Source organism: Mus caroli, unplaced genomic scaffold, assembly GCF_978045245.1.
Source record: "Mus caroli unplaced genomic scaffold, Mus_caroli_1 scaffold_9, whole genome shotgun sequence".
NCBI classification, from domain to species: domain Eukaryota; kingdom Metazoa; phylum Chordata; class Mammalia; order Rodentia; family Muridae; genus Mus; species Mus caroli.
Genome location: NW_028227264.1, coordinates 85,722,820 through 85,748,663, shown reverse-complemented (window position 1 = coordinate 85,748,663; position 25,844 = coordinate 85,722,820). Strand labels below are relative to the sequence as shown.

Here is a 25,844-nt window from a genome sequence, read left to right as displayed (position 1 = left end):
GTTTCAAGGTCACTTAGAATTAAAAAGCTGCATGATTCTGTAGAGGACTCACCAAAAATGCTTCCTAGAATTTGGGATGGAGCCAGTCAGATTCCTGGAGCTCATTGGTCAGCCAGCCTAGCTCAATTCCTCTGCTGGAGATGGTTCAGAGAAAGTGGCTCAAAAAAATAAAATAAAATGGAAACCGGGCAGTGGTGGCTCACACCTTTAGTCCCAGCACTTAGATGGCAGAGGCAGGTGGATATCTGTGAGTTTGAGGCAAGCCTGGTCTGCAAAGTAAATTTCAGGACAGCTAGGATACACAGGGAGGCCCTGTCACAAACAACAACAACAACAACAACATTACCGGGATTAATCCAGGAAGACACAGGATCCCTAACTTCTGCAGGCATCACAAGCATACATACCAGAACACAAATGGGCATATAAGAATATATACATGCAAATTACACACACACAGTACCAAAATATTATTTGTTCTACTTAGTGTCTATCAAATGCCAGTCATATTTATTTCACAACACTATCTTAAAACACCTCTGTGGATGGCAAAAAAAAATCTTAAAATTTCAACAAATAATAGGCAAAAGACATATCAAAGCATAGCCAGTCAGCACATGAAATGATACCAAACGCGCCTGAAAGAGTGATAACAAAAATTACATTGAGACATCAGATTTCAGAGATGGATGATTCAAACTATGTATGATGATGCCCAGTGCTCATCCTCACCATGAGAGTCTGTGAAATGTTGTACACTTGCCATGGGAAACAACGTAATAGGTTTTCAAAGATATTTTTCTGTGTGTGTTTGCCTGCCTGAATGTATGTACCAAGTGTGTACTGATACCTGTGTGTGTAACTGGTGTCTCTGAAGGCCAGAGAAGGGTGTTGGATTTTCCTGGATCTGGAGTCAGAGATGATTGTGCGTCCCAGTGGGAGCTGGCAAACTCTGGGTCTCCTGCAATTGCAGCCAGAGCTCTTAACTGCAGAGCTATCACTCCAGCCTCCAGCTTGGATGATTTTCTAGGAAGTTAAATATGCTTGTAGCACAGGATACATTCTCTTACAAGATTATTCCTCAGGAGAAATAAAACACGCCCACTAGTGATGGGTATAAGAATCTTTGAAACACCTTTATTCAAAAACCAAGCTGGAGGCAAAGCAGATATCCATCAGCTGGAGAATTGATGGGCAGAAGGTGGCACATCCACGTGTCAAAGACCTCTCCGAGGCAGGACAGAGCAGAAACACTGGAAGGGACTATTCCATGCCCAGGTAAGCTTCTCCAAACTTAGGTTTAAAACATCACATCCTTGCCTGGTGGGTTATGTGGCTCAGAGTTCTGGGAAGGCTCAGCGGGGTTTTTTACAAGAGTGTAACATGCATGCCAGCAGGGGCTCTGCTCTTATGTGGAGTGGCAGGGGAACTCTTTACAGGGGAACTCTAGACTAGTTATCGTCTAGCTGATTGAAAGCATTTATCTCCTTCACCCATGAACTGAGGGTGTGTGGTTCCTAGCTGTTTGATAGCTGGAGGTTTCTCTCAGCTCGTAGAGTCCAACCTCAGCTCTTAGAAGCCACCCTAGCTCCTGGAGGCCACTCTCAGCCCCTGCAAACCACACTTGACTCCTAAAGGTTACTTTTCCAGGTCATCCAGGTGAATGCAGCTCAGCTGTATATCTTCAGGGGATGGTTAAATAAATTACAGGGAAGTCATGCCGCTAGACACAATTGAAAAATAAAGAAGAGGGAGGGTCCACGTGTAGGGAAATGAAGGAATCCCCACGATCTGCCGCTATGTAAGAGCAACAAGTCACAAGGATGCACAGGAGAGGCTTAGATCCACAGCCCTGGAAAGTACCCCGAGCTCATTGAAAGGACTGCGCATCATCTAAAACTCCCCGCTTCGGCTGCAGTCACGCGTCATTTAAAGAGGAGGACGTCATATTAGTTACTCTTTTTTGTTTCTGTGACAAAACTCCTGGCAAACAGCACTGGAGGAAGGGAAGAGTTTATTTTGGCTCCTGGTCTGAGCGGATGCGATCCATCATAGCGAGGGAGGCACGGCAGTGGGAACCGGAGCAGCTGGTCACGTTGCATCTAGTGAGGAAGCAGAGGGAGAGGCATGCTGACACCGAGCAGACGTCCTCCTGTCTTCTCCAGCCCGGGACTCCATCCAATGGAGTGGTGCTCCAGCCCCTTCTGAGAGCTTTTCTCCTTAGTTATACCTTTCTGGAAGCATGCTCACAGACAAACCTTGAACTGCATCACCTAGGTGAGTCTAAATGCAGTCACGTTGATGGTGGAGTTCAGACTTGGTCTGAAAACCTCACCGTGGATGGACAAACATGGCAGAAATGACCCCCAACATTCTAGATCTATCGGTCACTCAACATGGCTCTAACAAACAGATGCTGTAACAAAGAGGAGATCTGTGAGACAGATGGGAGAACTAATTGCACTTTACTATAGTAAATTTTGTCACCCCTAGAAGGGACACAATGCAAAGCAGTAAAAATGAATGTGGAACCAAGACCATAGTCATCTGTTAGCATTGTCAAATATGAAATGGGTACATTACCGGCTCCATGCTCTTACAGGCCTGACAGTATCGAAGGTATGCTGACATTCACATCACCACCAAGTCCTGAGCACTCCAGTGTTAGCATCCCTATGATGTCATGACTAACAGATTTTTCAACTCCACTAAAAATCTTTGGTGTGGGTCAAGTTTGATGACCTGAGTTTGTTCCCTGGGAACCACATGGTAGAAGGAGAGAACCAAGCCCCACAATCTATCCTGTGACTTCTGTGTGTGCGTGGTGTGTATGTGCAGACATACACACTAAATAAATGTGATTTTAAAAAAAATAGAAAAAATATCTGTGCACATGTGTGTGTTGGTGTATTGTGAGGGTAGAGGTCAGAGGACAACTTCAGGTGTCATTCCTCAGTGCTGACCAGTTTGTCTTTTGAAATGGGGTTTCCCATTGGCCAGGGGCTCACCATTAGGCTAGACTGGTTGGCTCCTCAGATCCACCTGTCTCTGCACCTGTGGTACTGGCATTACAAGTGTGTATCACCATACAAACTTATTTATGTAGGTCTGGGGATCAATAAAGACAAGCACTTTATTGACGACTTTCTCCAGCCTTCCAGTAAAATCTTCCGGGATGGCTTCTACACGTGTGGTCAGTCAGAACATCTGGGGAGGAGGGAGGAGGAGGAAGGACTGGGTTAGAATCATTTTGAAGGCATCTCGGGGAATTCCAATGTCTAGCAAAGATAGAGAGTCCCTTTGCCCCTGGGCTGGAAAAGATGGACGGATCTATCAGTTGCCAAACCAGCAAAGACACAGCTCCCAGGTGCATCTGGTGAACCTGGATGGCTTTCTCCAGAGTTGTTCCTTCCTGCTCTTTCTCTGATGGGCATTCAAGCTGGAAGCAGCCAAGATCCTGTCTTCAGGAGTTCCTGTCCATAGTGTAAGGTGCAGCTGGAAGCATTTATGGTAAAACCTCTGGCTGGGTGATGTCCTGAAAAATCACTGCCATGTGTTTCCAGCAGGGCAGGCAGGGCTCACATGCATTCTCTGCCCCTGCATAGCCCTTCTCTGGGCTTCCAGGTTTTGCCCTATCCCTGCCTCTGTTGCTCACATTAATCTCATCATATCACTGCTTCTCTGAACTCTTTGCAGTTGACAACTGGCAAGGCTCTAGACTTGCAGATAGAAAGCCAGCGGTCTGCCCTCCCCAAAGGAAGAAACTGAAGACAAAACTCCAGCAAGGATGTGTGTACTAAGGGCCATGGTAGGGGCAGGGTAGGCAGCAGCGCAGGGGAACCATGTTTCAGAAGAGGGAAGGGAAAGAGGGCTTCTGAGAAGCAATGGTACCAACATTGAATCTTTTTCCATTTTAAACATTCGTACGCATTTCAGAGTCTGGAATCACTTTGAATACAAATAGTTGAACATGAAGATTTGATAATTTTTTTAAATCATATTGACTGTAGATCCCTTAAAAAAAAAACAACTCAGAGCCTGTTCAGACTTGGGGAACACATGGGGACTTATGCAAGAGACCTCCATATATGAATTGGGTCAGACTACCTGGCTCTACAGTGTGATCACAGGAATGTCTTAACTCCTCTGAGCCTCTGTCTTACTTAAACGCCAGCACTAGTAGTCTGCACCTACAATTCCAGCACTCAGGAGACAGAAGCCGGAAGATGGTTGGGGGCCAGCCTAGGCTACGTAGTAAGGCCTTGTTGTTAACGTTACCTACTTCAAAGGGTAGCTTTCAATAAAGCAATAGTTCTTAAGGCAAGAGCCCAACACTTGGACAAACATTATGTGTGAACCCTTGGGTTCAGGGTGAAGTCTGTTGGATCTGAACATGTTCCTGCATACGCCGAGCTTTAACAGGGACAAACAACTTACCTCAGGTCCCCTCAAACACCTTTCTTTGTGCTGAGGCCTGACAGGAACTGAAGGGAGCTAGGCTGTTGGAGTTGGCTGAGTGACAAAGCCCACTCTTGCTTCTGAGGATGTGTGGTCAGGGCAGGAGGTAAGATCAAGCCTGGGAGGGGAGGGACCATGTTGAGTAGACTGCACGGGTGACACCTGTGCCCTGGTGCCCTTTCACTGATGGACTCCACCTCCCAACCTCCCCTCTCTGAGGATACCCTCAGGGTATGTCTCCCTTTATAAAACAGACAAGGACCCATCTTGTTTCTCAAGAGGGAAGTTGTCCCTGGAAGAAGCTCACCATAAGGGAGGAGGGAAAACCTTGGGGTGTGGCAGAAAGGATGGGCCAGATGAAGGTTTGGAGGCAGTGGCCAACATGGCAGCTTTGAGCTCTTGGACCCAGCCTGGGCTTAGGGAAAAAGGTATATCTTTCTAGAATTCTGTACCCACTAGTGTGTGTTTTCTGTGATGGAAGTGCTGAGCAGTCCCTGGCTAGGTGGTTATTAACCTTACAGCAGCAGTCATGTGACCTGTTAACACAGCTCTCCATGGGAGAAGGCTCGGGGCATACATCTCCGCTAGCTCCTGTCTCTGCTCTGAAATGCGTGTCCTGTCACTCCAGGGCAAAACTATTATTTTTTATCTCAAAACGGTTTCCCCTCCCCCTACACCCCTGTATATCTCTCACATCCGTTCCAGCCAAGAAGGAACAGCTGCTCGGAGGCCCACCTCTCATCAGCTGCCTTATCTCCTGGATGAATAATGCCCCCTTCCCCAGCAGCAGTGGGCTGGCAGGAGGCCCACAGTGCTGCAGGCTGATGACAGCCCTCAGAGCTAAGGCAGCTGTGGGAAAAGGATGGGCTGCCCAGGACCCACGTGGGTGAGGCTGTCCTCCATCTCTCCAAGCCTGGAGGCCCCAAATTTCAGTGAACCTCATCTCACGCACAGCCTGACCAGCACACCTCAAAACCCTGCCAGGGAAATAGAGGCGCTTCAGACGTGGGTCCTGCTCTTCAAGAATGGGAATTGTTCATGAAATGTGATTAGCTTCATAATCTTGAAATCTATTTACCTACCCCAGGTCTCAGTTTTCCTCATCTGCCAAATGGGTTGAAATAAATGTTGGATCAAAGCAATGGGTTCTCTACTCAGCTCTGTGCCAGCAGTGCATCCTGCGTGCAACACAATTCAGTAACACTAGACATGCAAGGCTTTCCCAGGGCATTCATTGTCACCTTGAGCAACTGCATCCCCAGATAACTAAGAGGCTTAATACCTCTCCACATCCCCTCTCCCACCTGCTAGAGAGTCAGTAACAGACTTCCACGGCAGTAAAACAGCCCTCTTTTGGCAAGTGGAGTATTAGTTGTGCCCCAGGTTCTCCAGTGAATCCCACAAAGCTCCATATTAGCCAACAGAATTCTTTTCCTCTCTTTTTGTCTCCCTCACTGAGTCACATAATTCCAACCTTAGCTTCCTGTTCCTCATCTCAGGAACCCAGGGCAGGGTAAGCACCTACTTCATAAAAGTTGAATGTGTGGATCTAGGAGATGAGGTTTATAAGCAACCAGCCCTCAGCCAGCATCCCCAGTGAGTCCTGGCAATTCCTAAAACAATTCCAACATGGCAGACTGCAGCTAGGGGCATAGATGCTAGGAGCAGAAGCTGAAAGCTAAATTCTCAAGTCGGAAAGCCTAGGAAAGGCTGGCTAGCTCCTAACTCAACTCTCTCCTTGTGTCTTAGGTTTTATTTCTGTAAAGAGACACCAGAGCAACTCTTACGCAAGAAAATATTACATTGGTACAGGCTTACAGGTTCAGCGGTTCAGTCCATTGTCATCATAGCAGGAAGCAGGATAGGATCCAGGCAGACATAGTGCAGGAGGAGCTGAGAGTCCTCAGGCAACAGAAGGAGACTGTGTGCCACACTGAGCACATATCACCTCTAAGCCCAACTCCACAGTGACACACTTCCTCCAACAAGGTCACACCTACTCCTACAAGGCCATACATACCTCCTAATAGTGCTCCTTCCTATGGGCCAAGCATTCAAACACATGAGTCTACAGGGGACATACCTATCCAAGCCACCACATTCCACTCGCTGGCTCCCATAGGTTTGTTACCATTATGTAGTATAAACTGCAGGTAGTCCAACTTCAAAAGTCCCTGTAGTCTATCACAGTCTCAACAATGTTTAAAAGTTCAGAGTCTCTTCTGAGCTTCATGCAATCTCTTAATTGCAATCCCCTATAATATCACAGTCAAAAACAGATCACGTACTTCCAACCTACAGTGGTACAGGATGTACATTACCAATCCAAAACGTAGGGAAAGCACAGTGAGGAAATGTTGGACCAAAGCAGGTCTGAAAAGCAGCTGGGCAAACCCCAAACTCTGCAATTCCATGTCTGATGTCAAAGCACTCTGCATATCTCCACCTCCTTTCAGTTTGTGGATTCCAACTCACTTCTTTCTCTTGGGCTGGTTCTACTTCCTGTTAGCAGCTTTCCTCAGCAGATATCCCGAGGCTCTGGCATCTCTAACATCCTGGGATCTTCAAACCTTCATAGCTTCACACTGTGAAACTTCATAATGACCTCCCTGGGCCTTCATGCAGGGATACCCCTGCCACACACCTGGCCTCAGCAGCATCTGTTTGTCTCAGAGGGAGATTCCATAACCCCTTTCTGAACCACATGGCCAAACTGCAAACCTCTGCTGCTTGCTGGGGCTGGAACACAGCCTCCTTGTTCAATCCCATCTTCACCAGCTTTCTGTTTTCAATGGTTTCCTTCACTGCCTAAGCTTGGCTGCCCTGGATCTTACTCTGTCGGCCAGGCTGCCCTTGAACTCAGAGATCTCCTTGCCTCTCTGGTGAGTGGTGGGATTAAAGCCAAGTATGTACTCGCACGCTCAGAAAACTGTTCTTTAATTCCCTTTCACAAGATAGAAGTTTAGCTGTGTGTAATCTTGCCCTGAGGTCACCACTCATTTATTTCATTCAATATCATTAATTTGTTCATCTCCTTGAACCCAGGACTTGGCTCCTTCCCTCCTCCGGGTGCCTCCTTTCTCCTTTAAACCTTTTTGTAGTTTCCCTTGCTCAGCTTGCTCCTTTTCATCAAATCAATCTTCACAAGATTGAACTTTAGGAACTACACAACCAGCATAGATTCTTGACTGCTTTGAGATTTCATTTGTTAATGCAATTAATATAAATCTCTTCACTTTAGCCTCAGCAGACTGTTCAGGGCAAAAAATCAGCCGCATTCTTCACCAGAATATCACAAGATGAATCTCTAGGCAACATACTAAAATTCTTCCCTGAAACCTCTGAGCCAGGACCCCACAATTCAAATCACCCTCAGCACCACTGTCATCCATTCTTCTACTAGTGTGGTCCATGAAGCATTGCTTAAAGAATTCCATTGCTTTCCTAACCCAAAGTCCCAAAGTCAACATTCCTCCAAACAAAAGCACGGTCAGGCCTTTGACAGCAGTACTCCAGTTTCTCGGTGCCAACCTCTGTCTTAGTTAGGGTTTTATGACTGTGAAGAGAGGTGTGTTTATAAAAAGATAAAGAGAGAAGGGATATGTTTGGTGTAGTCAGGTATGGGGGGAAGAGGATGCCTCCGCAGACCCATGCTGAGCCCCTTCCCTGAGCATGCCCCATCTGAGCATCCCCCTTCCCTGGAGCATCAAGACTCTACAGGATTAGACACATCCTCTCCCACTGAGGCCGGACAAGGCAGTTCTCGGCTACATATGTGCCAGAGCCTCAGACCAGCCCATGCATGCTCTTTGGTTGGTCGCTTGGTCTCTGGGAGCTCCCAGGGATCCGGGTTAGTTGAGACTGTTGATCTTCCTACGGGGTTACCATTTCCTTTAGCCTCTTCAGTCCTTCCCCTAACTCTTTCTTAGGGGTTCCCAATCTCAGTCCAATGCCTGGCTGTCAGTATCTGTGTCCGTCTCAGTCAGCTGCTGGGAGAGCCTCTCAGAGGACAGCCATGCTAAACAACACTTATAAAGGAAAACATTTAATTGGGACTGGCTTTAGAATTTCAGAGATTTGTCATAGTGGGGAGAACAGCAGCATACAAGCAGGCATATTGCTGGAGATGGAGCTGAGAGATTGACACCTTGATCCACAGGCAACAGAAGGAGACTGTGTGCCACATTGGGAGTAGCTTGAGCATGGGAGACCTCAAAACCTGTCCCCACAGTGACACACTTCCTCCAAAAAGGCCATACCTAGTCCAGCAAGGCCACACCTCCTAATAGTATCATTTCCTGTGTGTCAAACATGGGGACTGAAATGAACTGGCACGGTCTGAGATGCCCAACAGGCTTAACAACAACAAAAAAGGCTAGGGTCTATCTGGGACTACAATGGTAGAGACATGTTTCTTGTCTTCCTATCATTTAGTTTCATTTCTGTTGTGGTGGGAAAAAAATCTTGACCGAAAGGCTTTACTGATAAAACAGGTTATCTTTTGAGATAGTTTTATTCACATGGCAGTGTATCTTAGAGTTTCCCATGGTAAAACATCACTCTTACAGCTTTCTTTTTTCAGAATGAAGATAAATATAAATTTAAAAATATATTTAATTTTATGTTTTAGCTATTCACTTTACATTCAGCTCACTGTCCCCCTCCCAGTCACACCCCTCCCATAATCTTCCCCCCCCATGCCTCCCCCATTCTCCTCTGAGTGGGTGGGGGCCTCCCTGGATATCCTCTCACCCTGGCACTTCACACTTCTATGGATAGCTTTTTAAAAAAATCTGCATATAAAAATGTTCTGTGTTGTTTTATTTTATTATTTATTTATTTACTTACTTACTTATTTATGCACTTTATATCCTGATCATTGCCCCCCCAACCCCATCCTTTCCTCCTCCCACAGTCCCTTCCCCCATCCTTCCTCCCCTTCTCCTCTGAGAGAGTGGAGCCCTGCCTCCACCCCATATCCCCCAACCCTGGCACATCTAGTCTCTGCAAGGCTAGGCTCTTCTTTTCCCACTGAGGCCAGACAAGACAACCAAGTTAGGGGAATGGATTTGGATTTCACAAACAGGCAACAGCTTTTGGGATAGCCCTCACTCCACTTGTTCGGGGCCCACATGAAGACCAAGCTGCACATCTGCTACATATGTAGGGGGGCCTCAGTCCAGCCTCTGTATGCCTTTTGGTTGGTGGTCAGTCTCTGAGAGGTGTTTTATTTTAACGCAAACAATAGCTAAAGAAGACCCAGCTTTCTATTTTCCATTCCTCCCCGCTCAAATCATCAGGTTAGCATTTTGGTGAATGTCCATCTACCCATGTTTCTATGTATTGGTGAGATGGGTTTGTTGTATAATAAAAACATGAACATTAATTTCCAGTGAATTTTTGTGAGTAAAGATATTCTTTACTTGTTCAGTTTAATATACTTGTTGGTTTGCTGTAATTTTAATATAAACCTCCCCCAAACTCATATGCAAGCAATAAGAGATGGAGCCTTCGGGAGTAAGCAAAGTCTTTAGGATGCAGCCCATATCCGTGAGATTGATTAGTGTCCTTGCTAAGAGATCTAGAGAGCCATCACACTCCTTTCCTGCGGTCTCTGGTAAAGACACAATAAGAAAGCCAGGCCATGAACTGGAAAGTAGGGTTTTACCACTCACTCACTCTTCTGCTTCTGACCTTGGATTTCCAAACCCGAAAGCCATAAGAAATAAATATCTGTTGTTTATAAGCCACCCAGTCTGTGGTGTTTTGTTACAGCTCCTGGAATAGATTGCCACAGGGCCGCTGTTTTGGCAAGAGGAGCATATAAGTCTGGATGGATTTACATAGAAGAACAGAATAAGCCAGAAAACCCTAGAAGTTACCGGAACGAGGGAATATGGGACTGCCCAAGGAATTGGATCACAGAGGCTACTGAAGACAGCATCACAGACTGTGTGGCTTAAATGAGAGAAATGCTTCCTCTCCTAATTCTGGAGGATCCAAGTCTGAAGTCAGGGCATCTGGTCCTCTGGAAGTCTCAGGGAGAACACTTTGTTGCTTCTTGCCAGCTTCTCAAAGTTGTCAACAGCCCTGGAAAGGTTTTGGTGTATATACCATCTTCTCCATCCTTGATTCCTTTATCATTGATGTTTATACTCTCTCTCTCTCTCTCTGTCTCTGTCTCTGTCTCTGTCTCTGTCTCTGTCTCTGTCTCTGTCTCTGTCTCTCTCTCTCTCTCTCTCTCTCTCTCTCTCTCTCGTATGTGCATATGTATGTGAATAGTTTCCTCTTACTAAGACAGCTGTTATGATTTCATTACCATGTAACCTTTTAGCTCAGTAACCCTACAAAGGCTCTATTTCCATGTCAACTCACCTTCATAGTTAACAGGACCCCAGGTAACAGGGATCAGAACTTTAACCTATGCTTTGGGGAGACATGATTCAGCCCAGGATAGGGCGAAGCCCCAGGGTAAAGGGCGAAGGAAGAGAATGGAGCCAATGATGTGTTCTCTGACATGAAACAAAGAAGAACCCAAAATGATCCTGAGAATAGAGACACAAAACCTGCTTCCCCCAAAAGCCCCTGCCTGTGTTTTTATTAACCTCTCAGTACTTAAAAGCTCTGAGATTCATGAGAGCAAGCTGCCCATGCTCGCTCCTTCAAGTCCCTTTCCCACTGGTGCATGTAGCTGGCAGCTTCCCCATGGGCCCCATCAGCCTGGCTCCAGTATCCTGTTTTCTGTTCCTTGCCAGATTTCTGGTTGGTTGCCACCTAATTCCTTTGAGCCTGGACTAATTTCTTGCAGTCCTCAGGAAGCATTGCTAATTCTCAAGTCTTCCCATCTGGCAGGTCCAACCCCACCCTCTGTACAGCATGCACGTTTCCTGTGATTTATACTTGCAGCAAGATGGCGTTATCATGACCTTAAAACACAGAGAAAGCCCTGATGGTCAGATCTCCCTCCCTCCCTCCCTTTTGCTGGTTTGCAGCAACCTGGGTTCCTATGCCCTAGATTGTACACCAAAGCTTATGTGTATAGAAGCCGAGTAGAAAGCGTTCTGGGGAGTATAGAGACAGTCCATAAAAAAGCTGGAGTTTCTCTGTTGGCAGGCATATAGATCACAATGTCTGGAGCCTTCCCAGGCCTGGCTAAGAACAGATATGGATGTGATGGACCAGGCTGTGACCCAAGCCAGCATGATCATCCTTTTTGCCAACTTAGAAGCTACAGAACAAGGAATAGTTGCAAAATCTCATTGAAGCAGCTGAGAATAATGAGGTTCCTGCTCATTAGCTGAGGTCCCCTGCCAGAATCCGTTCTTGCTACTGCAAGACCTTACATAGCTGAAGGAATTATGACACTTCTCCAGTGGTTCAGAGTGACTCAGTCTTGGGCCCCCTGCCTCTTAACATTGCCTCAAGCCCTCAGTAATCCCCAGCAATGTACCATCTGTCCTGTCCTTACCATTTAATTATCTGTCATCCTCAATTTCTCTGGAGTACTGGCAGCCACTTTTAAGACATACCTGGGGTCCAAGAGCTCATATAAAAGTTTAAGAGGAAGATAAAAGGAACCCCAGTGAGAGTCTCCAGCACCAACTTGTGTGAGACTGTCAGAGATCCCGCAAAGGCATGAAATGGATAGGACCTGGACTCTGCGGGATAGCAGAGACAGAAGAAAGCAGTGATTGGCTAGCAAGGGAATGACAATAGTGTTTTACCAGTGCCCAGCTCTGGTGCCACATCATATGTCTCTATATTCCAGCCACAGAATTGGTTACAAACTTTGTCACTTTGTCCCAGTGTTAAAGCCATATTGATGAAAAAATGACACAGATCAATAGAAACCAGGCAGAAAAGAAGACCTCATGGTTCACTTGGCTCAGAAGATAAAGGTGGCTTTCGGCCAGGCTCTGTGGATGTCAGGGACTAGGCAATCAAGGGCAAGGCCTTTGTCTCTGTACCAAGAGACCGTACGGGCATCTGTTCTGCAGCAAATGGGAAAAGAAGCAAAAACAAACAAACAAACAAACAAAAAAAACCCAAAGATCTCCACCAGCTAACTTCTAAGCTAACTACTCCTTTTCTCTACAATTCATAGACAGCAACTCCAGGGAATCTGATGAGGCCACTCTTCATGGATTCCCAACCTTAAGATCTGTTCCTGTCACAGTGACACAGTTCACTAATAGGAGGGAATTTAATCACGAGTTCTGCCTGCCAAAAAAGAAAAAAAAAAGGATATTGGCAAATAAAATAAAACCCACAGCATTCTTCCTGCTACCTGGAGAACCCTTAAATCCCTGTCTGTAGAGAAATCCCACTTCTTCTTCAAGATCTAAGCCCTTCTATACACATTTACGCAGTCCTGCCCCAGGAAGAACTGAACACTTTTTAAATTTTAAGGCATGTAGCCCTGGCTGTCATGGAACTCACTCAGAAAATATGGCTGGCCTCAAACTCACAGAAATTGCCTGCCTCTACCTGGGATTAAAGGTGCGCACCACCAACGCCTGCCCCTTGGGCTGAACACTCTCTGGAACACCTTAGTATCTTGTCTACACCTTTGTCATGGCATTTGCTTTTTTTGGTTTGTTTTTAATTTTATATCTGTTTGTTGTACACATATATATGCACATCCTTCATCCATCCTTCATGCATCCTTCATATATCCTTCATGCATCCTTCATCCATCCTTCATCCATCTTTCATGCATCCTTCATGCATCCTTCATATATCCTTCATGCATCCTTCATACATCCTTTATCCATCCTTCATCCATCCTTCATGCATCCTTTATGCATCCTTCATGCATCCTTTATATATCCTTCATACATCCTTCACATAATGTCACAGGCATTTCTTCAAACATTTATATGACTATGCACATCTTTTGAGGATAGTCACTCCCTCCCTCTTACTCCCCTTCCTGGTAATCACATTCATCTTCCCCAAGCCTGACAACCTTTCTTCTGCTTTCCCGTGTCTCATAATTATATGCATCTATGTGAAATCTATGATCCTCCAACTAAAGAAAACACATGGTTGATATTTGTCCTTTTGAGTATCGCTTATTTTGCTTAAGATAATTCCGGTCACATCCATGTTCCTGCAAATTTACCTAAATTTCGTTCTTGTCTATGGCTGAATAAAACTCCCTTATCCGTTCATCTGTTGGTGACACCTAGGCTGATTCTGTAACTTGGCTATTATCTGAGCAAAAATGTGTTTGATATTTGTTTGGTCTCTCCATACACAGATTCTTCCTGGACTGTCAGTTCTTCAATCTGGGATTATGTTCCCATTATTGTGGTACCTCAGTACTTGGAAATGTCTGGGGACCAGAGGCTTGGATGTTTGGAGGAAATGGAGAACATCCACCCTCTGGCTGGACAGAGAAACAAGGGTCCTGGGTTAAAGGAAACAGCTACTTGCTATTGGTCAATAATCTCTGTACATTCCTTGGAGCTTTAAGAGGGAGGAGCCTGTGCATTCTATGTAGTAGTGACTCCACCTATAGACCACCTATAGACTGTAGCACATGCCTGGCCAGACCGGGTACAGCATTTGGGCGAAAATACTACTCTTCATCCACTGGATATGAGAATCTTGAGAGGTCAGGGAGGTCAATTTGAGTTCCTGGGTTTGCGTTTTTCTTGTTGGAGCTGATATTCCTCCATAAATACTGAACCAGTGTCACTATGAAGCAGACCACAGTTATGAGGGCCACATACTGTTGCCTGGAAACCCTGACCATCAGACATCATTTCTTCCCTGTGACCACAAGAAAGAACTCCTTCCTCTTCCCAATGGCCCTTCCTCCCCATGTTTATTGTTTACTCAGTCCTTCTTATGCATGCTCTCTCGTTATCACCCTCTTCTGGCCTCTTTGAGCACTGTCTCCACATACACAACTTGTCTCCATTCCACTCCCCACAGACACATAAATAAAAATAAAAATAAAAATCTTTTCTTTAAAACACTATTCTAGCCTTACAAGCTGGCCTAAGCAGTGAGGTTTGACTGTATTTTCCTGACTGTGTCCCTATTCTGAGTTCTTCACACATCTAAAGAAGCTAGGAAGAGAGCCAGCAGGAGACTTCTGACTGCGTCCTCAAGGTGGCCTTACCCAGGCCTGGCAAGACACTGAGTCCACTGCCATTATTGTCTACAAGGAAGGCCACCCAGCCAGGATGTGGTCCTGCCTGACTACCTGGCCTCTCAATACAGCAAACAGAGTGAAAGCAAAAGGCAACATCTGATAAGATAAACCAGGGGAAGTGTGGGGCAGACATGTTTATGTGCCTTAAAAAAAGATGCACCTAGTAAAATTATCTTACCACACTTGTAGGAAAAGGGCCGTGTCCTTATTGTACAGAGGCCCTGTGAGGAAGCTGAGTGGAGAGCCACAGTTTTTAAAATGGAGAAAGATGTGAGCAGAGTCACACAAGAAAGGCAAATCAGATGGTTAATTTTAAAAAATACAAAGTCAAATAACAGAGACATCCACGGTATCCTTGGAGGGATGTGACTCGGCAAATTGAAACACTCGTTGTTCAAGAAACTATAATGTTATGAGACCTGATGGTCACAGGCCTGTTACTCCAGGTACTTGAGAGATTAAGTCAGGAAAACAAGTTCAAGGCCAGCCTAGGCTCCAGGGGGAATTCAAGAGTAGCATGGGGAGAGTGGCTCTGGGGGAGGAGAGAGGGAGGGAACAAGGAGAGAAAAAAGAAAGAAAGGAAAAAGAAATTTTGTTTTGGGGGGGTATGTTGGTCGTAGAGGAACTATTCTTATCATTGCATTATGTAAAAAATTCCAGAATCATAATGGATAGAAGGCATGAAATCAATTATGTGTATGACTACATGCTGTATACAGTAAAATAAATAGTTGGATCAAAATGTGTATATAAAGATTGTTAGGAATTTTCTCTGCATTTTGTAAAATCTCTGGCAATTTGTTTGCTTCTTCATGCATCCCATGGGTCTTTTGGTAAATCATATAAAAGTAGAAAACAGTTCTCTTGCAAGTAAGTGCTTCTGATTGCCCTCAGATCCCTCTTTCATCCTCCCATCTTGGTTGCTCTCATTCCAAGTTTCTAACTTTAACATTCCTACCGCTAAGGCTGACCATTCCCATAAACACACTGTGAGTCAGACTCCTGAAGACAGGCCACGGTCTGATCTGAGTAGCCTGTGGAGATGAGTGACCATTTAGCAGAAAACACCCTTGCATTTGCTTTGATGGGAGTGGATGATGTTCACAGTAGTCTCCACCACACCTACCCTTCACATACCTGCCCTAGAAGTGTCAAACACTAGGAGATCTGTTGAGAGCCAAGGTCAGTATGACCTGAGACACATCTGCACTGTGCACGTTCTTTTTGTCTGTCCTCAGAAGGAGCATGTCCTTCCCCTCTGAGAGTTATTTTAGATTATATTTGAATTATTTTAAAGAGACAATACTTCAGTGAAGTTAAGGATATGACTCCAGATGAGACAGACAGATCAATGGCACCGTGTTGAGTGTCCACCCTCTGCCCACTGTGAGACTGGTCTTCTCATGTGTCTTAGAAGTAAGGAGCACAAAAAGAAGTTGGCCTTTGACAGTGTGAGTGGAACACGGCAAGTCTGCCAAGAGCCAGGATGTGGTGTTAAAAGCATAAAGACTGGAGAACCAATGATAGAATTCAAAGGCAACTTTCCTGTTCAACAGCTTTGTGGTTCAAGGGAGTTAATTTCTCAGTCTCTCCAGCTATAAAGTGTGGAAGGGATAGCCCAGCCCTCTCCCAACTCTGTTCGTTTATCAGAACTTTGTCTTCAGAGGAGCCCAACAATGAACCCGTGTACACTTGTAGTTTGCTACTTTCTAGAGGTTGCCACTTAGAAACCACAAGGCCATTTTGGTCAGATGTCTACAAGGAGGAATTCTGGGTACCAGAGAGTGGACAGCTATAGACCTAGCCCTTCTACTTACCAGCAGGTCTCTTTGAACAAAATATGTATCTTCCTGCATTTTAGGATGTACCTGTGAGAAATGGGAGCTGAGAGCATCCATACATAAGGGAATACATATATTCTGCATGCTGCTCAGAATGTAGTAAAAAGTTATTCCATTGCCTAGTTATTTGAGACATTTTCCCTAGTTAGAAAAAAAAAATGGGAATCTAGGAAACAGCCTAAAATCCATACACAAGAAAGTACCTGTTCTTTTCAGTTCATTTGGTTTGTAGTTGCGTAACTGTGAGTTTGTCTAGCCCTTTCTGTCCTCCCCTCCCCTGCCGTCTCACCTGAGAGCTCCTTTGGGTAACAAGATACAGAGGGTCAGGTCTATAACCAGCAAAGTCTTGGTTACACTGCCGTGTAAGATCCTTGCTGTTCTCTCTCTTGGCAGGTCCTTCAAACCTGACTTCATCCTGGTCCGACAGCATGCCTACAGCATGGCCCTGGCTGAGGACTACCGGAGCCTGGTCATCGGCCTCCAGTATGGAGGGCTTCCTGCTGTCAACTCTCTATACTCCGTATACAACTTCTGCAGCAAGCCTTGGGTGGTAGGTTACAGATCAGTCCGTCTGCAGGGAACTGGGAAGCATGAGGTGGCCCTGTAATGGCTCCATTTCCCCAACGCAGGACCTCAGCAAGGAGGAGAGACTTATTTAAACAACTGAACAAACAACTTGACCCCAGGCCTCTTCAGGGAATTGCAGCCTTGCAAATAGTATGCGTAACACATTATGATACAGGACTGTGCTACAGGAATATTAATCTTGATGACGAATAGCTCAGTTAATACAATGCTGGGCTCGGTCTCCACTGCTTCATAAACCAGATGTGGTGGTGGATACCTATAATCACAGCACTTAGGAGATGGAGGCAGGTGGATCAGACAGGGACTGACTTGGACTAAGAGATCTAAGCCAGGCCAGGCTATGTGAGACCCTGACTCAAACAAAAACAAACATATATTGCCAGTTTCTAACATTCTAGCATGTCCTTATTGTTGCTCTTCAAAGTTATTAAACACTTACTGAATGCCAGAAAGCCTTGATAGGTACCCATGCTATCAGTGTAGGTGATGATGGTTTCATTCCTCTGTTCTAGAGAGGAGGCTTACTTTCAGGCTGGATAAGAAACCCTGGGGTCTTAGGGCTAGTGGATGGTGAAATCAGACTCTGAAGCCCTCTTTCTCCAACTTACAACTTGCTTTCTCTCCATGGATTCCCTAGTCTCAACCATTCATTTGCTTTACTCAGGTTTCCATCCAACCATCATCAAAAATGAAGGGGCTTCCTAAAATACCAGCCCTCCTCCATTCTTTCAAACACTCTGTGTCCCTAACTGAACTTTGTTATCCCACAAATGGGTCTGCATCTAAATGACATCATTCCTTTAGCTACTATCTATCTCCATTAGTACAAGCAATGCACACACACACACACACACACACACACACACACACAGAGTGATAACATCAGAGTGTCTGCTGCTTGATCTTCTATTCTACTGGAACAGTCTATTAACAAATATGACAACTGTGCTATCAGTCCTATGATACACACCTTGATACCTCAGGGACAAAGGCAGCTCAGAGGTGAAGAGAAAATGCTATGAAATGCCTCAGCTCTCCTGCCTATCGACCCTGTTTGGCTGCCTATCTGTCATCACCTCGGAGAGAAGGGCACTGATTATTCTAGACTCTGAAGCTAGATTGCCCAAGGCCAAGTTTCTCCATTGAATGTGTGCCCTCAAGCAATTTCATTCACCTCTCTAAATTCAGCATCCTTATTTTTTTTAAAAGGATGATAATAATAGGTCCTTCCTGGTTTTCAGTAGGAGCATGTAAAGTGTATGTAATGGTGGTTGGTACACAGCATACCCATATGAGAAATGGGGACAATTGTTGCCTCTTACACATGGACTGTGACTACACTGGGATGGCACTCAATATTTGTTGAATGACTACTTGAGTTCATGTAATACATGTTCACAGTCATGGCTACAGTCACCCTGGCTGTAGTCTCTTTGTGTCATCAGACCCATGGAATCTATGGTTTGACTACCATGAGAAGGACACAGTCCATGGTTTTGATAGCAGCAGCTTCACTCTCATCCACTATGTCCTGTACTCAGCCCCAATATCCACATTCTGATAAGCAGGTATCTCTACTGCACAAGCGAGGAAACTGAGGCCCATAGAGCTGACGGCAAGTGCTGCTGCTCTTCTCCATAACCCATGAGCTTAGCTATAAGCTGCACTGCAACTTCCTTATCTATAGAATGAGTGATAACCTCAAACATATTTTCTCACATTTCTGAAGTTCTCCAAGAGAGACTCTGGGCTCTGCTGCACACTTGGGCACAAGAGCCCAGTGCGGAGCAGGAATTCTCTCAGATTTTTCATCTCTAGAGCAAAACATGGCTCTTCTTCTACCCACCAGATACCTGTTTGCAGAGTCTGAGCTGTTGTTTTGGTATCTGCCTGTCATTTCCCTTTGCCTTTTGAGTGAATGAGACCCTTGGTCCATCCTTTTAAAGCTCATAAGGACCACGCTTTACCTGCTTTTTAATCATGCCCTGCACCTGAGGCTATAGCCACAGCAGCCACTGAAGGCCTTCTGTGTCTCCTTGACCACACAAAACACCCTTCTTTCTCTTATAGCATAGGTCCAGGGGGCCTTCCTGATGCCCCCCCCGCCTCTTCCATGTCCCAAATCCCCCATGCTTCCCACTAGCATTACCATACATCCCAACTTTGTAATGTACAAATTAGGAAAGTGACATTCGGAAACCTACACTGACCCCTGCTCCTCCAGGTCTTATAGCTAGTAAATAACAGGAAATAAATTCTTAAATTTGAATGAGAGAGTCTGGATTCAGAGTGAATATCACAAAGTGCCTACAATGCTGTCCTACCTAGAAAGATAGACATTGTAGGCAGAGGTATTGCAGGACTTGCAGAAGACTGTACTGTGGACAAGGACCTTGTGTTAAATGGCTGAGAATGCAGTTAAGAGCTTGTAAAATGTGGTTAACTGTAGCCAGTTACCTGCTAACTTGCTAGGTCAGGGGCAAGGCACAAAGGGTAAAGAGAAAGTGATATCTAACCGAGGAGAGTGTCTTTTAATCCTAGTGGTGGACAACAGATTCTAGAACTTAGCACAGGGCAGGCACTTGAAGGCCAGGTTCAAGTGGGTTCCTGGATCCTAGTGGGAAACCCTAGCTGCCTAATGATCTCTCCTTTTTCTCTCCCAGTTTTCTCAGCTCATTAAGATCTTCCATTCCTTGGGTCCTGAGAAATTTCCACTCGTGGAACAAACATTTTTCCCCAACCACAAGCCAATGGTGAGTGCCTTTTTAGTTCTGCTTCTCTTTATAATGCAGAATGACATTGCATGTCTATCTCCTGAGTCTCTTTGGGCTGCTCAGGCCTTGCTTCCTGGTTGGACTGCACACGAGAGCCTTCATGTCCTGTGCTTGTGGGAATATGTAGTGTTTCTTGAGGAGCCTCGAGGAAGGTTCAAGTTCTCTAGGATCAATCAGGCAGGAGGACAAGTGACAAAAGGACTTGGCATTCTGTGAAACCCTGTTAATTCTTAACACATCAAGGCACATCTTGAGCTGGCATCCTTGAACCAGAGGAGGAGTATAAAGGGAAAAGGCATTTTTATGGTAAAATGTTATCTCCAATGCACTTTTCCTGGGACCTGGTTTCCAGTGTAATTTTAATAAAAACTGTGTGACTCTATTTGAGCTGATCATTAAAGAGCAATGTGCTTACATGTTCGATTTCCTTTCCTTGGAGTGTACCTCTGGGAGTCGATTGGGGCCAAGCTGGAGTATGTGGCTTCACTACCTATTTGGAAGGTTTAAGATTAATATCTTTCTGAGTAAGTTGGAGAGTTCTGTGTCCACAGCTGGAATTTTGGTAGAAGTATTCTGAGCTCATGGGCTCAGCCTACTACATCTGTTTATGTGATTTGGTGCACGATCAGTGAATTTGGTCATGAAGGGAGTAGGTGTCTCAGGGTGTACTCACCATAGCTTAAGACTGTGGCTGGATTGTAGAATCGTAGGCTCTGGCTGCTGAGCTGAAAAGGCCTCTTTGAAGGCACTGTCAGGTAGGGCTACAGGCTTCAGTGGGAGCCATCTAGCCAGTCAGAGGCTCTCACTGATTGTCTATCTACTGTATCCATAACCTATCAGTCACAGAATCAAGGATGTCTGGATGGTGTAAGTGTAGATAAACCTGAATTATCAATTTAACTGAAACGAAAGCAGCCAGATTAGTAATGAACTTTCTGGGTATCTGTCAGGGACTTTCCAGAGGGGATTAACAGAGCCAGGAGAGACTCACCTGGAATGTGGATCTTTTAGCATCATCTATGGAGTGAAGGGCCCAGATGGGATAAAAGGGAATGAAAGAAGGCTGGGCTCATTCTCTTTTACTTCTGGTCTACAATAATGAATGCTGCTGGCCCTACCATGACCTCCTGGATACAATGAACCAAAGCTTCTGAAACCAGGAGCCAAAACAAAGTAAATAGTCCCCACTGTAAGTCATTTCTTTCTGGCATTTGGTTACAACAATGACAAAAATCTGACTATAGAACATGTGTAAATATTCTGAGAAAATTCAGAATTTGTCTTCAACGTAGATAATTATTAATCACAGACCAATCTACTGACTAGATTTTAGACAAAAATTTAATCTCCTTGAGAGTAGTAGAGCCATATAGCAGTTTGATGAGAGTCTGTGCAAATGTGTATATAACATTGTGTCTGGCATATGGTAGGTGCTCAGAGTGGAGGACCTTTCAAACAGGTGCAAAGACTATAATCTGGGACAATAGCAAGGGAGGCCTCACAGTTAGATGGGTGGAGTGCAGTGGACTGGAGCTCACTGAGTACTGGGGGTAGCTCACCAGCTGTCCTAGGGACTCAGAAATTCATGGCAATGCCAACTAGGAGCTTCACTAAGGATTTCAGTTAGAGCATTGACATTGACAAGTATGGCTGCCTGCAAGCTTACACTCTGTCATCCATCATGGGATTCTCAGGAAGAAAATAAGGTCTAAGGATTATACCACCCACTGGTGATTTAGATAGAGATCTCTTAAACACTGGATCTTGCCAGTAGAATGAGGGAGTTTAGTTAGGGCTGGATTAGCAAGCATAAGGATTTGAGGATACATCTCCTGAAATCTGTTGCAAAAACGGGCATAATTGAAATGGGCCAAGCTATTGACAAGGGTGGAAGGAGATTGTGTGCAGAGGTTATAGGGAAGACAGGCAGAATCTGCTTGCAAGATCCTCTCTGATATCAATTATAACCTCCCAAGACAGGACACAAGAAGGCAAGAGACAGCAGGTATGTGATAGAAATAAAACCACTTTACTGTTTAGAATAAAGGACAGCTATAAAAAGTGAACATTATGCAACATTACAAGACAATATACATTCACGGAATATAAAATTCATAAATAACATGGAGGAAAACTGTAAACAGTGCTACAAAATTTAGCAACAAATACATTCCTTCTAGAGGGGTTTTCTCTGGCTGGTGTCTCTTCATCGCTACTGGGCTTCAGCACAGCTGGCTTGCTAGAGGAAAAGTAGACAGAGAATCTAAGGTACCCCTGTCCCCAGAGCATGGTCATTTCCTCGGGTCCTCTCCTCCTCAACCCAAACAGCCAACTTAGATCTGTTGAGACCTCTCTCTCCTGCCTTCTCCCATTTCATTGGATTTCTACCATCAGACTTTATTTTTTTTAAGTTTCTCTGATACAAATACTAAAGTGATATTTTTATCATTAAGAAGCTGGGAGCCAACTACCTGAATGGCACCTTGATGTGAGGCAGGGAAGAGTAATGCCTCCTGGACTCACATTATCTCCCAGACAGATCTATCCCCAAAAGTCACTATGTCCTTTGTAGTTTAAGAAGCACAACATGAGACAGTGTTTATATGGCAGAGCTAGGACTGGAGAAAGTAAACACTGGAGTCTCCTTAAGCTCCACATCCTGGCTGTAGAAGAGAGCTATCCTGGGCAAGAGGAGCCTGAGCAGAGGAATTCCTTGGTTGGGAGGCAGAAAAGATGCCTGGATGAGACAAAGAGAGCTTAGAATCTCAGTTGCCATGGCTCTGGACTGCAGAAACCATGACTTCCTGGTTGAGTAGGAGAAAGGTCTTGGAAAGTGGGTGGCAGATGACCTAGGGATAGTTGATACAGGACAAGAACACGAGTGTACTTTTGATTTCTGTTTTGTTTTGTTTTTGCTTTTTTTCTTCTTCTCTTTCCCACCCTTAGGATTCTATGGGGAGGAGGCTGGAGGAGTCTGTTTCTAGTACCTTCCATTTCCTTGAATCTCCATTCTAGCTGAGTGGTGATTGTGTCCCAGTAATTCTGCCCTCCATTCTACTGTAGAATTTGAATCAGAAAAAAAATGGCATGTGGGTTTCTTTTTTTTTTTTCTTTTCTTCTTCTCTTAGACACAGTGTACACACAACAGCCTACACATGGCACATGATTTAGCAAAATAAAACATTCACGATATAATTGAAGTATCAAAGTGTCTCAGCTACATAAATGACTTTAAATTATACAGTAAGTGAACAGGTGAAATAAACAAAGCTATAGCTTATTGAAAGCTCAAAAACCGCTCTCCGATGATGTAGCTTTACACAAGACCCTTTCGTGCCCAGTACTTCTCACCAAGACCTCAAAAGCCGACTGGGGCTGTTGGTTCTGCCCATTGGTTTTATCTTCAGGTGCCTCATACTGAGGCCTCACCTCAAGTCTGTCCATGTAAAAGGGAGGTGATTACCATGGATTGAGAATGGCCAGATGCTGGATTGAGATGGTAAAGATGTTGGGGTATACATATGGGAGGGCACTTGAGTAAGATAGATCAGGAGCGCCATATTAGGAAACTCTGAGGTTGAAACAGAAAACTTCCAACAGTAAGCCAGAGGTTCAGCTCTTAAGAACCACTGGCTTGCTGACCTCAGCTCCTTCTCTCGGCACACCATGGACATGGTTGTGCCTACTGACCCCTGTCAGCACAGGGGAAAGATGCAAGGGAATGAAATCAGCCAAGAGAAAACTTGACACCCATCTCCTGAACTGTCTTCCTGCCCTGCTCTTCTATCAAACACCTGGACAAAGCAGTGGTATGTGTGGGGTGGGGACAGACTAGAACTTGTTCTCTCTCTCTCTCTCTCTCTTTCTCTCTCTCTCTCTCTCTCAATTGGTAACTGTGTTTCCTAAAGTGGAATGAAAACGATATGATACTAATAGAGGATAAATACCCATAATCTGAAAAAAGACAGAGAGTAACTGTGTTAAATGTCACCACCTTACTATCTCCAACTCTGTGCAATACACTCTCACCTACTATTGGCATTGCAATGTTGATACTAAAACTTAAAATAATCTTATTTAATAGGAAAATTTATACTGTACTTTTATTTAAAAACAAAAATACAACACAACAAAAGGCCCACAGTTGGACGGCAGAGCCTGGCTCCCTCAGTAACCAACCATGTTCATTCTATGAGATGACCACCTCCGGAGGAGACTTCACCCATTACTGAGCTGGGGAAGAAGTGTATGCTGTCCCCAGATCCAGGAGAGGAGTCATTCCACTGTGCAACTGCCCCTTTCATGAGAAGGCCCTAACCTAACACTCACACTCCCCTGCCGTCAGCCAGCCAGTAAGGCAATTAAGTGAAGGGCACCCCAAACAGAAAGCAGAACAAAGAAGGGAGATGAATGGTCAGATAACCCCAGTTGTAGGGACAGTAGGGTACTGAGTGTGGTCAGAGTTTCAAATTTTAATTCAGATTAAAAAAAAAAGTCAACTTGGAATGTCACAATTTCCCATCAAACAACAAAAGAAAAAAAGATTAAACTATTTGCATATTTAACAGCATTGAATAGAATTCTGTGTCCTATAAAAAAAATTAGCTCATAATCCCCCATAGGTATATGCAAATGTATATATAAACACATCCCCCTAGATGAGCTAAACACTACTTTGGAAATAGTATTCTCTATTCTCTATCCAAATCTACTTGACTATATCTGTGGATAGTGTCAGGTGTGTGTTTCTCCAACTTACAGTTGGCAAGCTTCCAGCCAAACTTCCCCAAGAATTCCCAGGAGACTGTCTCATGGGAGGCACGAGAGGAAAGACATTCATCTCAGCCCTTTGAGTTTTCTGTAGACGGGCAGGTTGCCTGCTGAACCCAGGCAGATGTTTAAGCCTTTGCCAGCTCAGAAAGTTCTGTTACTCTTGGATGCTTGTTCCAGGATCTGAAACATGGGGTCAACCCAAGTATCATAGGGCTGGGCAACTGTGAGACCTACTCCTACAGTCTGTCTCTTCTCTCCCTCTGACATGCACACATAGACAGACTGTCTGACCCAGACATACATTTGTATATCCTCTGTGTAGAAGAGCTTTCAAATACCTGGCGTCTGTCTGCTTGCTGCTTTTGACTGATTGGGAAACAGTTGGACTTCTGCCAACTTCCTTATCCATGCTTCCTGTGTACTGGGATGAAGAAGTGTATATGGAACTGGGTCTAGGATGTGGTCAACAGAGGAAGAAGAAAGGAGAGTCGCTATTAAATGCCCCAATGGGATAGATTTTTCAATTTCTGTTTTCCTAAAAAAATATAGATTATATATCATGAAGAAGAGGTGTATACATGCCTCGTTCTTTCTGGCTTGGCACCAGAGATCCCCAGTTGGAAATGGGTGATGTCAAAACCAAAAAGAAGGGGTAGGGGCGGGGCCAGGATGGTATTTCCAAATCAACTCCATAGACAGCAGAGACTTTAAGTGTCCCCAGTGCTAAATTTGCAAGAAAACAGGCACTAATTTCATTGTCATCATCTGGGAAGAGTTAGTGTCTGGGACGCTCGGCGGGATGGGAAGGAGGTGAGGAGGGGCAGGTCTGAGTTCAGGGGTCTGTGGCGTTGCTGATGCTCTTGTCTGGGGGAGCCCATCCTCGGTACCAGCTGCAGTAGCCACCCTTCTGCCGGATGCAGGCGTAGTGTTTGGACTGATAGCCAGGGTACCCAAAATTGGAGAGCATGTCGGTCCAGAGACACTCATTCTTGGAGGTCACAAAACAAGGCAAGTAATAGCAGGACTTGATCTGTAATGACACACAAGCCGCAGTTAGGGGACTGCACCATGTTAGGCCCTCCCTGAATTCAAACCTGGGGGTTCCTGCCCTTTAATGCTACCAGAATAATAACACTAGCTACAAGCTCCCATTGAGTGTCTACTGGGCACCAGGCATACTGTCTCTAAACTTTTGGTACACTTCTAAATCCCCTCTATAGATGAATAGAGACTCTTAGAAAGGTT

The 25,844-nt window shown here is 44.9% G+C and overlaps 2 protein-coding genes across 3 annotated transcripts in view; one reads left to right on the top strand and one right to left on the bottom strand.

Annotated features, from left to right (window-relative positions):
- Positions 1 to 25,844, top strand: part of Syn3 (synapsin III) — a 438,182-nt gene that overhangs the window by 131,353 nt on the left and 280,985 nt on the right. For both annotated transcript variants that reach the window (XM_021173742.3, XM_029482726.2), the window contains exons 5-6: positions 16,858 to 17,014; positions 19,716 to 19,805. In XM_021173742.3, coding sequence (XP_021029401.1) covers positions 16,858 to 17,014; positions 19,716 to 19,805 — 247 coding nt within the window. The remainder of the gene's footprint in view (positions 1 to 16,857; positions 17,015 to 19,715; positions 19,806 to 25,844) is intronic.
- Positions 21,835 to 25,844, bottom strand: part of Timp3 (TIMP metallopeptidase inhibitor 3) — a 49,482-nt gene continuing 45,472 nt past the window's right edge. The window contains exon 5 of the mRNA XM_021173744.2: positions 21,835 to 25,629. Within this exon, the coding sequence (XP_021029403.1) occupies positions 25,432 to 25,629 (198 nt within the window). The 3' untranslated portion in view covers positions 21,835 to 25,431. The remainder of the gene's footprint in view (positions 25,630 to 25,844) is intronic.